Source organism: Artemia franciscana, chromosome 2, assembly GCF_032884065.1.
Source record: "Artemia franciscana chromosome 2, ASM3288406v1, whole genome shotgun sequence".
Taxonomy (NCBI): Eukaryota; Metazoa; Arthropoda; class Branchiopoda; order Anostraca; family Artemiidae; genus Artemia; species Artemia franciscana.
In genome coordinates, this window is record NC_088864.1 from 28,891,654 (window position 1) to 28,910,930 (window position 19,277).

The 19,277-nt window shown below is 35.0% G+C and overlaps 1 protein-coding gene across 1 annotated transcript in view; it reads left to right on the plus strand.

Moving 5' to 3' along the window:
• Positions 1–19,277, plus strand: part of LOC136039840 (midasin-like) — a gene marked incomplete in the record, with an annotated part of 305,680 nt that overhangs the window by 76,374 nt on the left and 210,029 nt on the right. Inside the window, 4 exon segments of the mRNA XM_065723761.1 lie at positions 156–337; positions 8,339–8,608; positions 15,762–15,958; positions 18,783–18,953. Of these exon segments, the coding sequence (XP_065579833.1) occupies positions 156–337; positions 8,339–8,608; positions 15,762–15,958; positions 18,783–18,953 (820 nt within the window).

The window sequence follows — 19,277 nt, forward strand, 5'->3', positions numbered from 1 at the left end:
AGCTCTTTCTTAGTTGTCCTACTTTGGCAGATATTGGGTAGGTAAGTTACCAGCATGCACAATTGTATTGATCGACAGTCCACGTAGATTATGATAAATAGTAGAAAATTCCTTCATAACATGCAATTATTCTTTAATTTTGTTGCTTATTTTAGGAAAATCTTTCAAATTTAAAGAGCCTGTATTGCTTGTTGGAGATACTGGTTGTGGTAAGACTACTATTTGCCAACTGTTTGCTGCTCAAAGCTCCAAACATCTTTACTCTGTTAATTGTCATCAACATAGTGAGGCTGCAGATTTTCTTGGAGGATTGAGACCGGCTCGGAGTCGAAATGAGGTATAATTTTTTCATTTCAAGGCATTTTGAATTTCTTCAGCATGACTAAAATCCTTTTTTTATATGGTGTCGTCGCTCAGTCTTAAAATTCTGCTTGTCTCGTGCCAGGGACCAATTATTTTGGCAACAGCAAAGAAAAAAGTTTTATCGTCTAGAATTTGGAACGTGTAAGAGATGCATCCTCAGGCCACTGTCACCATCAATTAATCAAATAGTGAATTTATTGAATTTAGATTGATAGACCTATCTCATTATTAGAAAAAGGTCTAACGTTTTTCTAATAATGAGATAGGTATTCCTTCAAGACTAAAGTCTTGAGGGAACTTCCAGACAGTACAAAAAATCAAGACATAAGCACCTTATGGCAGGGCATTGTCAAAGAAATATTCGTTCGCCATTGACTTTTTTGCCATTAACGTTATTTTGCTTTATCTTAAAGCACAATAAAGCTTTTGCAACATGAAAAAAAAAAATACTTATTTTTATTTGAGTAGGACTCACAAACTTCTATATTCCAACTATAAAATTCCTTAGAAGAAAGAAAGAAATGACTTCCTTATTTTGTTGTTTTAAAAGTTGTTTTAAAATTTTCGCTCTGTTTGTGCTTTCAGTCTCTGAGTGGTCTTTTTATGTCTTTTGGTCTCGAAGTTGAAAGTCTTAATTACACATTACTGTTTGAAAGCGTCTCAAAAGATCCAAATTTTGCTTTGCAAGGCAAGATTATGTTTTACTTTGTATTTAAGAATCTGCAGAGACATGTTTATTTATGAGCTTTTGTTACCTTATTTTTCTTGTCTATGGAATATATTGGAATCCAAACATTAACTTAAAACACAAAAGTGTAGGTTGAATGAAAAAGCACATGTTCCTAAAATTTGAAAACCAAAGAAAAATGTCTAATACATAGATGACATATTTCAGTGAGAGACTTCATATCATCACCCTGTAAGACCTTTGTCTGGTTACTTTCCGGATCTATTGGTTTTAAAGAATGTTCCCAGTGCTTTGATCAGATTTTATATTGATTAGGCCTTTTTACCGATCCTTGTTAGACCCATATCCTTGCTTGCATGTACGGTCAGTTATACCTCAAATTTGAGCATGTTCGCTAATGTTGCTAATGTGATATATGAGGACCTAGAAAAAACGACCGCGTACAACGTTTAATTTGTCTACAAATATATTTGCCCATAAGGAAATGATTACTCTAGACCTGTTATATCACCAACGCTGTACCTATAGATTTTGAATTGTAAATTTACGAGTGTATCCTACAGAGGCTCATGGATGCTTCCAAGTGTCTTAACCAAACTCTGTGCTTTCGAATAGTTTCAATAGTATTCTAGAACTTTTTCAAATCTGTCAAATGCTCTTTCATACTGAAACATAAATTCTTTCTTCACACAGTTAAGCTTTTTCAAATATGGTAGGCTTAACTGTATGTGAACGAAAATGCCAGATCAAGGACAGAAAGAAAAGTGCTGATATTCACTTATTTGTTCTTGTTTTTTTCCTCTATCTTAGGCACTGTTGCAAAATTTCATACATCCTGTAGAGAAAAATGATTGTTAACTTTATAAAAGTGACAATGAAAAGAAGAGGATGAAGAAAATGAAAGGGTTCTTATTGGTAGATAATTGCTGTTTACTCGTCGCTCATCAAGAGCTAATGTACGGATAGCCGGTTCATAAACATGATCCGTGGCAAACTTCTTGCGAAAATCTTCGCAAATGTAAAAAAGAATATACTTTTCGAATATTCTAAAGAATTTTGGCTTCCATTCTAGCTGCATCTTTTTATTTTTATTATTATTATCTTAATCGACTCAAGGGTCCACTGAAGCTCGTGATTTCCATTTACTGGTGTTTTTGTCAAATAAGACTTTATCTCACTTTGAATGGGAGTAAAGAAAACCCAAGAAAAGCTATGGAAAAAAAAATGTCAACTGTCCTATTTGGACTCTTCAAAATACGTGTTTAAATTAACAGATATATATATATTTAAAAGACATACCAACATCATGCCCACTGAATAAAATTCATATGTTTATTATGATAAAACAAGATATATGCTTCCATATCTTCATAATGCAAGATATATATATATATATATATATATATATATATATATATATATATATATATATATATATATATATATATATATATATATATATATATATATATATACTAGCTGTTGGGGTGGCGCGTCGCGCCACCCCAACACCTAGTTGGTGGGGGCGCTTCGCGCCCCAAGCCCCCCCCCCCCGCGCGCGTAAGTCGTTACGCGCCATTGTAGTTGTGTCCCTATGTCTCACCTGTGAATATATATATATATATATATATATATATATATATATATATATATATATATATATATATATATATATATATATATATATATATATATATACTACGTAAAACTTGCGAATATACAACATTCTTCGCTGTCCCATTGTCTGTGCATATAAATAGATTGTCAGGTTTACCGACTCTTGAACATGCAACATATAATGGTCCATGGGAAAACAATCCGTATTCAGATCTATACCTCATGATTCTAATGATTGCCCTTGAGCTTTGTTGATGATGATTGCTATTTTACCATTCCCTGTGTCGCCGTCGTCATTTATATATCCCACTGTGCCCCCCGGTGTCCCCGTTGTAGTTGTGTCCCGGTGTCCCAGTCTGTGATTTCTCTTTGAGTGTCCTAGGCGTCATTTATATTCCTTGTGTCCCGGTGTCCCCGTCGTCATTTGTGTCCCGGTGTCCCGGTCTGTATATACATTCGTTTTTGAATTGGTCTTTTTTTTAGTTTTTAGTTTTTTACCTATTTTTTAGTTTTTTTAGTGATACCTCATGATTCTAATGATTGCCCTTGAGTTTTGTTGATGGTGATTGCTAATCGAACATTCCCTGTGTCCCCTTCGTCATTTATATATCCCCCTGGCTCCCCGGCGTCCCCGTTGTAGTTGTGTCCCTGTGTCCCGGTCGTCATTTATATTCCCTGTGTCCCGGTCGTCATTTGTATTCCGGTGTCCCGGTCCGTATATGCATTCGTTTTTGAAATGGTATATGATGAAATAAATTTTTGTATTTTTCCCCTTTTTTTAGTTTTTTTTTTTTTTTGGTTTTTACTTTTTTTAGTTTTTTTTTAGTTTTTTTTCTTTTTATTTTTTTTATTTTATTTTTTTTAGTTTTGTTTTTCTCCTTTATTTTTCATTTTTTTCCTTTTTTTCTTTTTTTTAGTATTTTTAGTTTTTTTGTAGTTTTTACCCTTTTTTTTTTAGGTATTTTAGTTTTTTTTTACTTATGTCCTGGTCTTCATTTATACTCCCTGTGTCCCGGTTGTCATTTGTGTCCCGGTGCTTGCCGGTGTCCCGGTCGTCATTTGTGTCCCTATGTCCCGGTCTGTAATTTCGTCAGTCGACAAACATGACGTCAGTCAACACACAGACATGACGTCACCCGACAGACCCACACACACACAGACAACTTTTTTTATATATATAGATATATATAAAATACAAGATATAGACTTCAATAGACGCTTAAATTGGATATTAAATATCACTCGTCAGTTATTTTTTCATTTTTAACCATTCATCTTTAACGATGAATGGGATTTTAATATTTCTGCAGAGGCTTTTAAATGTTTCATGCAGCATCAGGTATTATTCTAAGAGACCTTTTCGCATCGATGAATCTTGTGTCCCATTAAAAGAAGGAAGAAAAGAAACCTTAGACTGTCAAAGGTGAGAGGACTTCTTTTTCTCGAGTTCTCTGAGAAAATCGGATGCCATGAAGTCTTATTTCCTTGTGAAGTACGTTTCGTTTTCCTCCTTTTTATACTATTGTCAATGAGTCCAAATATCGTATTTTCAAGTAACTTTAAACACGGTAAATAATTTCTGAGATCACACTGGCTAATCGTGACAAAACGAGAAAAACCGCAAAGAAGAGAGAAACGAGGATAATACAATCCAGTCTGTAATCTACATTTTTCACTCACTTGTATTATCCTCGTTTCTCTCCTCTTTACGTTTTTTTTTCGTTTTGTTTAAACAAGGTAGAGATTGATTTAATCATTTCTTGGTATCAGGTACTTCTAGAGGGGTATTTTAATTGTGCCATTACGCATCTATGGTGAAATTTAGATCAAACAGGGGAGGGAATATTTTGTAATAAAAAAGCAATAAAAAACAAGAGAATGTTTTAGGAAATAAAGGGAATTAAATCAGAAACATCTGAAAATCATAATATATTCATGAGGTTTTTAATAAGAGATTGGGGTTTCTAGTTCCTCACCTTGGTAGTTCTGAATTATTTTTGGAGCTTATTGAATGAAATGTTGGCATAAACCTTCCGAGTTTTATTTTGTATTATGATGTTTTTGCAAGTTTTATATAGCTGCTTACTGTCTTAGTAGAACTAAAAATATCAAACACTTTGTGTCAAGGAATTGTAGGTGAGAGAAACTCTAGAAAAACTGTAAATAAGGAACCGAAACTCAAGAAAATAGAATTTTGATATTAATCGATGCATCAACTGTTCTGGCTTTTTAAGCTAGTTTCAACATATATAAAAGCTCATTAAGCTTAATGTTACTCATCAGAAGCTACGAGCCTGCGAAAGTTTGCCTGATTTTCGAAAAAAGGGGAAATATCCCCAAAAAGTCCAACAATCTTAATGGAAATCACACCTCAGATTCAGCACATCAAAAAACACAGACTCCAAAACTTGAGAGCCATGGCTAATTAGAGTAAAGCCAAGACAGATGGTCTCTGTGGGAAGCAAAGCTGGCGTACCCTTTTCAGAATTGTGTAAAAGTATAGAATGTTTCCTTTTTGCCAGACGAGAAATCACAAATGTGTGCTTCTTTATTTTTTTTTACCAGGGTTGATCCTATCGAACAATTGACCTTAGAAGTTTGAGAGGGGGCTCATTTGATCGTAAATAAAGAGTCCTAGTATCCTTTCAAATGACCAAAAAGATTGTTAAGGGAGTTGCCCCCTCCCACGCCTCTTGTATCCCCAAAGTCATCCAATTAACATCTTGAGACAACCATTTGATTCAGTATAGTTGAACGATGTAATAACTATGCCTTTGGGGATGACGTGGCCCCCCATCGACCCTGGGGAAAGGGCTGTAAGTTGCGCAATTTGTCTGATGTTCACATATGGTATTTGTTGTTGGGAAATATACAGAATGTTAGGTAGTATTTATTGGGGAGAGGAATTTTGAGAAAAAATTTTACAGGGTGGGGGAGGTGGAGGGAAGGGAATTTCCTTGCATTATTTGAAAAACGGTCTGAAATTCAATAAAAAACGAGTTTTTTCAACTGAAAGTAAGGAGGAACACAAATTGAAACGAGCTGAAATTATTCTGTATGTCAGGGGGGCTGTCTCTTCCTCAACCCTCGCTCTTTACACTAGTTTGACCTTTGTCATAATTCTTGAATAAAGACTGGTCAAACTGCTCTTTAACGGAATGTATTGAGATGTATTGTTATTAAACTTTTAAGACTTCAGTGTAAAGAGTGAGAGTTTAGGAAGGGGTACCCCCATCATACACGGAATAATTTCTCTTTGTGTTAAGTTCTAATGTTGCTCCTATCTTTCAGTTGAAAAACCTTTTTTTCAGTCAATATAGATTAGAACTAAGTCTTGGATCAATTTTGTTGAACTGCTCAATCTTCAAAGTTTAAATCGATTCAAAATAAGCTGAAAGTTCTATTATCCTTGTATTTGTTATAGTAAAGATAGATAACTTGTTTAAATAGTTTTTCTTACTGACGCTGGAATTGGACATGAAACTAAGGAGAGAAACAAAACAGAAATCAACTCTCAACTTGTAAAAGCTTTCGTACTTATTTTGATCATCTGCTTCAGGGAAGCTAATTAGTGAAGTACATCAGGGGGAAAGATGAAAAGACAACTAAGCTTGTTTGAAACAAGCAAAAGTAATAGTATTGAAATCCATTTAAACAATTATTAAATAAAAAAAACAAGTTTTTTTAACTGAAAGTAAGGAGCGACATTAAAACTTAAAACGAACAGAAATTACTTCGTATATGAAAGAGGATGCTTCCTCATCAACGCCCCGCTCTTTACGCTAAAGTTTGACTCTGTCTCTCAATTCTTCTTTTTAAAACAGTAAAAAACTTTAGCGTAAAGAGCGGGGCGTTGATGAGGAAGCAGCCTCTTTCATATACGAAGTAATTTCTGTTCGTTTTAAGTTTTAATGTCGCTCCTTACTTTCAGTTAAAAAAAACTTGTTTTTTTATTTAATTTCTGAACGTTTTTGAATCAATGCATGTTTTGATTTTGGCTCTCCGCAGAGGAATAATTAAAACGAAATTTGCATTTTTTGATTGATCGAATGATTTTGAGAAAAAAAGAGCGGGGGAGGAAGCCTATTTGCCCTCCGATTTTTTGGTTAATTAAAAAGGCAATTAGAACTTTACGAAGGCAACTAGAATTCTTTACGAATATTTTTATTAGTAAAAGATTTACGTAACTTATAAATTAGCTTACGTAAAGAACTTTTGTATTCTCATATTTTTATTACATATATGAGGGGGTTCGCCCCCTTGTCAGATCCTCGCTCTTTACACTAAAGCCTAAATTTTGTCCCAATTCATTAAGAATGACCCCAGAATAAATAAACCGTAGAATAAATAGTTGAAATTACTAAAAATACTTTAGCGTAAAGAGCGAGGTATTAGGAGGAGGTGAGCCCCTCAAATGGGTTATAATTTCTGTTTGTTTTAAGTTTTAATGCTGTTCCTTACTTCCAGCTGAAAGAACTTTTTCGTATTTATTTTTTCATTGTTTTTTTTAAATAATGCTAGTAAATCCTGCGCTCCCTTCATGGAGATTTTCTTACCCCATGACAAATTATCGATAGAAAGTTCCCCCAGCATATCCCCCTCTTCTCAACCCCTCCCCCAACCAAAATATCCTCCTGAAAACGCCTGTACACTTCCCAATAACCATTACTATATGTAAGCATTGGTCAAAGTTTGTAACTTGTTGCCCCTCCCATGGGGACTGTGGGGGAGTAACTTGTCCCCAAAGACATAGTTATAAGGTTTTTCGACTACGCTGAATAAAATGGCTATCTCAGAATTTTGATCCGTTGACTTTGGTAAAATAATTAGCGTGGGAGGGGGCCTAGGTGCCCTCCAATTTTTTTGGTCACTTAGAAAGGGCACTATAACTTTTCATTTCCGTTAGAATGAGCCCTCTTGCAACATTCTAGGAAACTGGGTCGATACGATCACCCCTGGAAAAAAAAACAACAAAAAAACAAATAAACACGCATCTGTGATCTGCCTTCTGGCGAAAAATACAAAATTCCACATTTTTGTAGATAGGAGCTTGAAACTTGTACAGTATTTGTTTTTTTTTTTACCAAGTCAATTGGTAAAATATTAAGGGAAATTATTTTACCAAAGTCAACGGATCAAAATTCTGAGATAGCCATTTTATTCAGCGTAGTCGAAAAACCTTATAACTATGTCTTTGTACATTTTTGTAGATAGGAGCTTGAAACTTCTACAGTATGGTTCTCTGATACGCTGAATCTGATGGTGTGATTTTCGTTAAGATTCTATGACTTCTAGGGGGCGTTTCCCCCTATTTTCTAAAATAACGCAAATTTTCTCAGGCTCGTAACTTTTGATCTGTAAGACTAAACTTGATGAAACTTATATATTTAAAATCAGCATTAATACGCGATTCTTTTGATGTAGGTATTGGTATCAAAATCCATTTTTTAGAGTTTTGGTTACTATTGAGCCGGGCCGCTCCTTACTAAGTTAATTACTGAACCCTCTCCAAAATAGTTTTTTTTTTTTTTTTTTTTTTTTTTTTTTTTTTTTTTTTTTTTTTTTTTTTTTTTTTTTTTTGCGAAACAGGAGTTCAATGTATTTGAAATAGCTACGAGTGTGTTTACCTCTATCATAGAATTTCTTATTATCTCACTTTGTTTGATACAGGGAGAAGGCACACTGAAGCTCTTTGAATGGGTTGACGGACCCCTAATTCATGCCATGGGAGGAGGTCATATTTTCCTGGCTGATGAAATTTCATTGGCAGACGACAGTGTTCTAGAACGTCTTAATTCAGTGCTTGAGCCTGAGCGAAGCCTATTGCTTGCAGAAAGAGGAACCGAAGGCCAATCGACGGTGGATGCAGTTATCGTGTCGCAGGAAGGTTTCAGGTTTGTTGGCACAATGAATCCTGGTGGAGATTATGGAAAGAAGGAGGTAAGGAACATTTTAATAACCGTTCTATATGCAATTTTAGTTTTAAATGATTTGATTTAACTTTTAACTTATCGTGTTCTTATGCGTTGTTGTAACGGCTGGATTGTCCTCACTAATATATAAAATAGTCAACAAAATAGTTTAGAACACGAAAATTTTACGTGTGACGAATAAAAATATTACGTGAAGATTATGTATTCTAATTTATGTTTATTCAGATTCGTCTGCAGAAACTTGTGTATAAATACCCCATGCTAGTTAGCATTTTACTTGGTTTTGAAGATTGGGTGCTTTAAACCTCCAGTTTAAAGTTTTAAACCATCATAGATCAATGGGCTATACGATAAGTGTTATTCTTTATCATGTTGATTTCCATGATTTGAGATGAAATTAATGTTTGGAGGCATAAAACGGCTAAAAACAACACTTTGCCGAAGCTTGATTTATTTCTTTACATAAAAAGGGAGGCAAATGTTTTTTATTCTCAAGTGAGCCTTCTCCTGATATTTTGAGACGACCGTTTTGACACCATCATCTTCGGGGAAAAAAGGACCCATCCAGCAAAGTGATTTTCCTTGTCATTCGACCTAGAGAGGACTGTAAACCTCCAGCGAAGGGTTTTTTTTTACAAGGGCAATTTCAATGGTTTACTTTTATTTCAATCTTTGAGTCTCTTTTTCAGAATTCTATAAATTTCTTCTGCTAGCTGCAATTACTTTTTAGTTGAATCTGAATGAAACCTACTATTTCCAGAAGAATACTATTGTTTTCTTTTATAGTAAACTCAAAAACAGTTTTGAGTAGTAAACTATAATAATACAGTGTGCAATAAAAAATTAAACTTGGCTGCTATCTAATATGGTTCGTTTTTTAGTAGGCTCTGACTGCTGCTGCGATCATGATAAGAACTCCCAGTATGCCAGAAATCCCATATGTAAATTTGAAAAAAGAAAATTCCTACCTTTCAATCTTGGAAATTTGGTTGTGAGAATTGGCTTTGTTAAGTAGTTCTAACTTCGATAAGAACTGAGATGAATTAGAAAATAATTTTTACTTTTGTTATGAACTATCTTTCTCAGATTTGAATGTCAAAATTTGGTCCATGTCTTCTAAGAGAAGCATAAGCTCTGAGATCAAATTTAATAGACATGACAATTGAGCAAAAGAAACAAAAACAACCAGGAAATAAGACAAAACAACGAGGAAAATTCAGTTAGTGAAAAAGTTGATTTCTTGGGAACTCGAAAAACAAGGGAGAACTAATAACAACTATGAACCATAGAAAAAGGCAATAATGAAGTTCGTGATAAAGAGTCCAGCATAAAAATTGGGCAAAATAAAACTGGAAGAAAAAACGACAGATAAAAAACAAATTCTAGTCACTCCCAAGTAAAAGCATAAAAGAGGACTGAATAAAAAAAAGGAGAATTCAACGCATCGTCTGGTTTTTGGGTTCTATCAAAAATATGTCGTCATTTATACTAGACTACTCGACAATATGCTTTTCTTTGATAAAAGTTGTGTGAATGTTTTTTTTTTTTTATTTGTCATAAATTTTGTATGCTTAGCCATATATTATGGAGATTTGATCACCTTAGAGTGAAAATATCTGGGAAGAACACCCGTATTCGGTAAAAGCAAAAAAGAATTTATTATTATGTAGTTTTCTTGGGATTGGTTTGTTGCTTATTTGTTGATCTAGTCTAAGCTTCAATAATGAATAGCTGAGAATTGAGCGTTATTTGAAACTTGATTAATTCAGGTTAGAATGCACTCAACACACCGAAGAATGACCAACATTGCCGGTGAATTTGGTTGTACTCAAAAGTGTGTTCATTTCGCTTTTAAATGAAGTGACTTCTCTTAGTTTTGTTTTCTTTTTAGGCATCATACTTGTAAAAGTGCCTAGCTTACCAGTATATATAGGGATATGTTTAATAACTCATTTAAAAGGAAATTACTACATATAGTTGCTTTTGTAGTTGACAAAAATATTTTTTTTCGAATAAATCAATTTTTAACGAAAAACTACATTTTTGACTGACTTCGCTGCATGAGTCCCTGTGGTTCGTCTTTTATGCAAAAGGAAACTAACAGTTGCAGGTATAATTAAGCCAAGAGCTGCAGGTAAAACTAAACCAACAGCTGCAAGTGTAATTAAGTCAATATCTGCTGGTTAAATTAATCATCAGCTGCAGGCGCAATTAAGCCAACATCTGCATTATAACTATAACTTCTAACAACAGTGTTAGGTCGAATTACCAAGTGCACTATTAGAACCGCCTCGTCTAAAACCCCATAAAGGAAAACTACAGCCCCTTGGCTTGAAGAACAAGGAAAATCCATAGACTTGAAAATTAAGTAAATTGCTCATTATGATAATATTTCGCATCAACGGCAACTTCTTGCCGTCGTTTCTCACTTACCACTGTAAACGGCAATCGTTTCTCACTTACCACTTTTTAAAACAATTTTGGTTGTTTTTTATTATGGCCCATGGTGTGTCGTTCATTAAGTTGCAGCTGCTGCTGCCACCACAATATTAGTGGTAGCTTACAACGCCTAACATATATATCTCTATCGATCCATATTCATCACATATTCAATGACTTTCAAATTCGAAGGATGTGAGTTCAAGGCACTTCCAGGCGGTAAAGAAAAGACGATTCAGTAGATGGTTCAGTAGATGGATATCTAAATTTCCTGTCGTAATAAAGCTTTCCTTTTGAATATTTGTCGAGCCACAGCGTAACAGAAATAAGGTATTCAATGTTGCAAACAAATTTCATATGCAAAATCTGATGTATTTCGGCTAAACGGCAACCACATGTATTTTTCATTATTAAATATGAGATTTATTCTGCATTGGTTTATTTTTAGTTAGTTGAAAACGTGTAAAGAAAAACCACTTGCACGTCCGTGAATAATTTCATTCAAAGGATCCCCCCCCCCACAACTTATCCCGCAAAAGCTTCATCTATGAAAATTTCTATGGGGATAGACTAAAGTCATTGACCCAAAGTATCAGCGGTAATCAATAGGGATTACAAAACATTTCCTCAAAACTCATTCCATATCAAACAGTACGTGGTAATGAACTAGAAGTTGAGAAACGCGGCTCAATAATAACCAAAATTCTAAAAAAAACAAGTTTCGATATTAATAAATATATAAAAAAAATAAACTTATTATGCTGATTCCGAATATATAAGATTCATGGGTCTTAGTGCAGCCCATGAAAGGGTACGAGCCTGAGAAAAAGGTTGACGTTTTGTCTCAACTGTTTTAAGAATGACTTTGAAACACAATGGCCGTTTAATCAGAATTAATTTAAAAACTTTCCACAAAACAAGTATTTCAAAGAAAAGTAAAGAGCTCCATTAAGCCAAGAATGAGCAAAAATAAAGTCAAATAATCTCCCAAGCGTAAAACTACCACAAATCGCTAACAATAAATAAATGAAACTCAAAACGAACAGAAATTACAATAAATAGCCGAATCACACTCAAAACGAGCAAAAATGAACATGAGCAGGGCTGATAACCTCGATTGCCGTCAGATTTACAGAGATTGAATACAATGTGCACCAATTTGCACAAAATTCTAGTCCAAAGTGAACTGATTCTTACTTACAAGTCCCTCTCGCGTAATAAGACAACAATTCCACCGGAAGCAAATAAATGGATACACCAACTAGCAAAAGTTTCAAACACCTCATCACTGAAGATGATTGTAGCCTAACAACCGATTATTATTTACAACTCCCCTACATGTCTTGCTTACCACTGGAACCAAATTGGTCTTACCATCAAATGCACAGGAAACAAATAATAGGTACACCGACTTGCAAAAGTTGCAAACCCCTCATTGCAACTTGCAAAAGTTGCAAACCCCTCGACACTGAAGATGATTGTAGCCTAACAGCCGATTATTACTTGCAAGTCCCCTACATGTCTTACCACTGGAACCAAATTGGTCTTACCATCAAATACACCGGAAACAAATAATAGGTATACCAACTAGCAAAAGTTGCGAACCCCTCATTGCCGAAGATGTTGATGAGCTAATAGCCGACTGTTGCTTAAAACTCCCCTATATGTCTCACAATTGGTATCAACCTGTTTTTGGTTTCAGTGTGTACCTTACTACTGAAGTCATCAACCCTTTTAAACTTTCAAACTGGTATATCTCATGAAGGAATTTTTCTTCAAAAAATGGATGACATATCGATAGCTCATCAAGAGCTTATCGACTGCCGTCGAAAAAAATCTATCTGTCTTAGTTCAAAGTTGACTTTTTTGGGGGAGCAAAGCATAAACTCCAATTTCTTTAGCAATGAGAGAACTTTGAAGTTTAAGAAGCACATCTGATACCATATCTGTACTGCAAATTCATGTGTGAAAAACCGAATGATAAATTCAGCTGAAATCACCAACAGAAACGAGTAGAAATATAGATGGCAGCAGTTTCGGAACCGTGGGAAAATGCCAGTGTTTTGTTTCTGTAGATTTTTCTAATTATCACTCAAAGAAAATATATTAGCTGTTGGGTCGGGTAACTGCCACATATGGTTTGATGAAACGAAAGCTTGACTGAATAATTTCAGATAGTCCTCTCTGACATAGGCTACAAAACTCCACTTCACTTCACACACTATGGCTCAAGGACAAGCAAAAACCATCCTTTTTGGCCCCAGGCAAGAGTTCTACGATGCTTTCCAAATACAAAGTCATATTCATCAATCCGGCCTAAGGTCCACACTTTCCCTAAAAACCGCAGAGGTCAGACCCTTATCGCTTTCTGGGAATAAGCTGAAATCGGGGTGCTAGAAAAAAAAAGAAGAAAAAATCAAGTGCTACTCTCGCAACACAATAGTCAAGTCAACCTTAAAACGATGAGGAATACCTAGTAATAATGGCTGAACTGTTGACATCCCCCCTGCTATCCCCTAAAAGCACGAGCGTCATTTGGGCTTTGCTGAAAACAATATATTTATGTATTTTTAAACAGATGTCTATAACCATAAAAGAACGAACAACAAAATAGTAGTTACGTCGTATTTTGTATAAAAACATTATTTAAATAGATATTTTCACCATAACTGGTTTGATTACACAAAATCTTTTATGGCATTATTTAGCGCTTAAATTCTGTTCAATTCAAAAGGATAACAAATTTGTATCTAAATATAAATTTCAGACATCTGTTGGTAATTTTGAAGGAGGTAATTTTGTATAGTTTTCAATAATACAGATTGACTGAAAACACTATGTATTTTGAAAATACACCATTTTTCGTCATTAACATAAAAAAGTTAAAAAATGCTAATATAGTCAGGGTCAGTTCAGTAGCTGTGACTTAGTATGCTTTGTAGCAATATATCTTTCTTGTAGTATTTGTATTATTAGTTCGTCCTGCCCCCTTATAGAAATATGGTGTTTGGAAATTGGAAGGGGCTCTTCGATCGTGTATTGAAAGTTCTAGTACCTTTTTTATGGGTCAAAAGTGACCAAAGGACAACCAGCTTAACCTTCATGCCCTTTATTTGCCCCCGGGCACCCTACATCCGACGAGTTGGGAAATCCACTGCCTTTGAAACTTTGAAGCCTGCTAGAAACTGGAGCGTTTCTTTGACTCGAGCTATGTGTCTTCTAAATTTCAATGGTATCGATGAGCCTCAGGATGGAAGGTACATGGGTACCGAGTCAATCATTAATTTCCTGAGTGAGGACTTGTTTTTGTACCGTATCAAGACTACCAGATCAGTTTGCTGCATCGACTTTGCCAGGTTTTGCACTGAGTCAGCACTTGCCTTGTTTAATGACGTTTCTCTGAAATTCCTCAGCTTGGAATTCTTTATCACCGAATCAGAACTTGGGGCCTTTTTCCCTCCAATAATAAAGACTAAAATATTTGCATGTTTCCGGTTTTGACACTGAATAAAGACTTCAGTTTTTGTGCCGAGTCTGGACTACGCTTGTTTTTGTGCTGACAAAGTGCAACATGTTTGCCTTTTCTACAAAATGTTTCTGGAGAGAACAGACCATTTGGACTCTTGCTCCTGGGGAGAAATGGGGAGGAGTCCAGTTGGCTATGGCTTTGTTTGGTTCTTAGAAAAGGCACTAGAGCGTGGAACTTTTTAATGACTGAGCCCTCACCGAACTTTTAACAACCGTTCATTTTGCAAGATTTCCCATGTGGTAATAAATTGAGTTGATTGTTTGCTTGCAACACGGGGCCTTGATTCGATTCGAGTTGCCGTAAGGTTAAACAACAAGTTTGCTACCTATTCCTTTAAAAAGGACATTCAATAAAAAAAAATTTCGAAAAAACCGAAAATTTCGGTTTAGGCGCTTCTGCTTGAGAGCGACTATTCCCATAATGTTCTCCAGGCTTTAATCATCATTACCCTTAAGAAGGAACAATTTTTCATTCTTTGAATTTTTTTCACTTCATCTGTTGGTTTGTTGTGTTTCTTTTAGGTATTCTCCCTTCTTTTTTTTATTAACAGTTTTACTTAAATTTTCAGTTTTATTGTTAGAAGATATTGCTTTTTGTTTAAATAGGGTATTTAGCCTTTAGTAATAACCTGTTATGAGAAGACTACATTCATTTTGTAACAAGACTACATTCAGTTTTGAAAATGTTTTAAGTTTTCCGTCAAATTGATTTAGTCTAAACCAATCGATGGTCTAATTTTCCAATCCAAGCAACATAGTGTTGATTTTTGGCGTTTACTATATTTACGTAGGATTTTGGTGATTCTACTAATTATGGTGTGTACCTGTGCATTCTAATTGTAGCCTTTTCCTTGTTCTTTTTCCGTATGCAAAACAAAACAATAATAGCCTTATACTTTTGCCAAATTATCAGTTCTTTTAATTCTTTGGAACTTATCATTAGGTTTTTATATTAGATTAACCAGATCAACCAATCAGTATTTTTTTATTAAATCCAATTGTATCAGGCAATTCTATCAGCCAATTTTCGCACGATAAAATAAGCCACATGTTAAGCTTTTGACACAGACATGCCGTCCACCTGATGTTTTTGACTTTGTGACCCTGATTGAGCTTGTGTTCGTAAAATTTTTACCCAATACCCTTAAATCTAGCTTGCTAAGAATTTCTTCAATCAATTTTTTTCTTTCTAGCTCTCTCCAGCTCTCCGAAATCGATTTACAGAAATTTGGTGTCCAGTATCAAAGAAAAAAGATGATTTGATTTCCATAATTGAGCACAATCTTAAAGAAGGTATTTTTCTCAGTAACCAAGAAGATGGAACCACAGGCATTGGGAAAAGCATGTGCGATTTTATTGAGTGGTTCTCTTCTCAGGAATTGGGTAAAAGGTAGTTATTACAGATTTTTATGCTTCAGAAGTTGGTCACTCAAGTTGAAACAATGATTGAATTCTTTCTTTATTGGAACCATAGAAATTCCAAGAAAAATCATGTTCAGCATATTGCAAAAAATAGGATTGATTAGGTTGTCCAATGAATGAGAACAGAAGGACTATTAAATTTGGGAATAGTGGGGTCTAAGCAATCCAAATTTGAGGCGGGTTTTCTCATTTTGACGGAATTTCACGCCGCTTGGGGTAAAAAGAAAACAATTGAAGAAGTTCCCGACAAAATGACAGATTCTTTTGTCCTAGGTTTGTCATTTTACTCCTTTTTGGGATTTGGGGACACGTCATTTTGACCCGAAATGCACCCAATAGAAATTTTGAGATAGCTATTTTATTCAAAATAGTCAAAAGGCCGTATAACAAGGCTTTTGGGGTTGTTACAAACAACCAGAGCAAGGAGGCGAGAGGGTTGTAAGTTACGCCCTGGGGCATTTAAGGTTTTTCTTGGAAGGGGTGGTTGTATAATCCTTAGAGGCGGATCATTTTGTTGAAGATTGGAAGTTCTAATTCCATTTAAGAGTCAAAAGGAATTGAAGTCAATTAACCTCCCCTCCTAACTACCCCTCTTTATGAAACCATCTGATTGAAATTGTGAGATTTTCATTTTAAGACAAAATAGTTATAAGAATATTTAACAATGCCCCTAAGGTTGACACACGCCCCAGAGCCCTAGAAAAAGGGTCTTATGCCCTGGGGGTATATAAGGTTTTATGGAATAGGTCGTCGTATAAACTTTGGATGGGGCTCATTCGATTTGAAATTGGAAATTATAATGCCTTTTTTAAGAGTCATAACTGATTTGAGAGCAACCAGCCTCCGCCCCCTCCCCCTTAATACCAATCATTTCCCAAAAACAAACATCCAAATAAAGTTTTCAGACCTCTATTTTTCAGCGTTGTTGAAAGGTTCAGTAATTATGTGATTGGGGATGTCACCCCCCCCCCCCCCCCAGGGGCCTCAGGGCAAGGACTCTTAAGCTAGCCAATTGATAATCGTTTACATATAGTATATGTTATTGAGAAAAGGTATGCATGTTTGACTACTACTTTCCAAAAATACGAAGGGTATTAAGGTGAGCCTTTCAGGGAATGCCGAGGACAATATTGAACTAAATCAGTGTGCATATGAGTTGTCAAAAGGGCGTAACTTAGGAAGGACTGAGTATATTAATTTAGAATATTCAGGATATGATAAGCGAGATGACCAATTGACCAAAAAGACTAAACTTGCATGCTACTATTACTACTACAATTACCACTGCTTCTAATGATACTGCTACTACTACTGCTACTACTTCAACTACTATCAATAAAACTACTATTTCTATAGCGGGTACTGCTAAGGCTGAAGTATTGAAATAAACATTTGAGGAAACGTTGATGGGAAAGTTGAACTAAATCAAAGCACATCATGTGCATACAGAAGGTTGATACGGGCGTATCAGCAATATTTTTTGACCGGCCTATCGTATCAAGAGGAAACTTGAGGGGCATCATGAGTGGGATATTAAACGAACAGAAATTACAGTAAATAAGGGAGTCAAACTCAAAACAAGCAGAGATTAACATGATTAGGGCTCAAAACCTTTATGGCTTCTCAAGGCCAGAACATAATTTGCACTTTACTGAAAAAAAAATTATTTTAAATTTTTTCTTTTCTATAGCTTTAATAAATCAAAATTACTAAGATTTTCAGGAATGAATATAAGCGTATGTACATTAAACTGACAATGCACATTCATTTGTAGTTTTTCCAGTAAAGTGCAAAGTATGTTCTGGCCTTGAGAAGGCATAGGGGTTGTGAGCCCTAATCATATTAATTTTTGCTCGTTTTGAATTTTACTCTATTATTTATTGTAATATCCGTTCGTTTTGGGTTTCGTTTGTTTATTGATGCTGTTGTGTGGTAGTTTTTCGCTTGGTAGATTATTTGATTCTATTTTTGGTTTAATGAAGTTCTCTGCTTTTCCTTGAAAAACTTATTTCGTGGTTTTCAATTAATTTTGAATATCAGAATGATGTCCCGACGAGATCTTGGTTCCTTTACAACTTCTAAGACACATAGAAATTATAATGTTAAGTAAAGCTAGATATTTACTTTGCAATCAGTTTAGGCAAGTATACTGGACTAAATAGATTTTCCACGATGTATTAAATTTATTGGTTCAGGATAGCAATAGTTATAATGAAAAAAGAAAATAAATACGGTACATGTAAGTGAAGTTTATAACAGCAAGATTTAAGATCGATTTCAATAAAATATAAAACCCATGTTGAATTTTTGTAACCAGTAGATCTTTTGACGGAGCCATGAAGAAGAAATGAAGAATATCCTCAGATGGCTCCCCCCTCATTTGGTAAGAGTAGAGTGTTGGATCTTATTAGAGCGTCAAATTTAGGGATGCCAAATTTATTTAATTTTTTCTGTAGGTTTATGCTTGTTGCTTGGGTTTTCGTACCGAGTTTACACTCACCAGGTGTTTGGTATAAATTTGACGCCTCTGTTTCATAGACTCCTTTAAATGCAGTGTGTCAGGTTTCTGCCAAGGCTCTATGCACTTTCTAATAAAAACAGTTAGAACTGAAAATGTGCGCTCCAACTGCGCTGTTGTGATATTTATCGTAAAGAAGCCTTTAGTTAGCTAATGTAGACTAAAATCGACATAAAAAACTGTTATGGCCTCAGAAGTAGGGCCTTGTGCTTAGCATTTTTGTTTCATTTATGTTTCTCTTTTTGTGTGTTTAAACTATTGTTTTTTATTTGAGGTCAACAATAAGCATTCGCGACATACTATCGTGGGTCAGTTTTATAAATATGGTAGCTCTTCCCGGAAAAGATGGTTCCAGTCAATTATTAGACGTTGGTTCGGCGTACGCTCATGGAGGCTGTCTAGTTTTCCTTGATGGTCTTGGAACGGGGACAACTTCTACAGAAAGGCAAGCCAAATTATCTAGTTATTAATTTTGCTTTATTTTTATTTATTTTTTTTCTACAAACGGTTTCGATTTAATTGACTAGTCCACAGTGGCGGATCTAGATTTCGAGAGGAATGAGAACGACTACTTAGAATTTAGACCTTGCTTTTTCTCTTTTTTTTTGTTTTTGGCTCAACCTATTCAAATAAATGTATCCAAAAAGTACGTAAAAGTAAACTGCACTCAAAGAAGGAAGAGGAGGTGTGGAAGGTTAACCCCTCTGGATCAGTCGATGCTAGTTTACAAGTTAAATCAATTCCAAATATTCAATAATATTTTGTATAA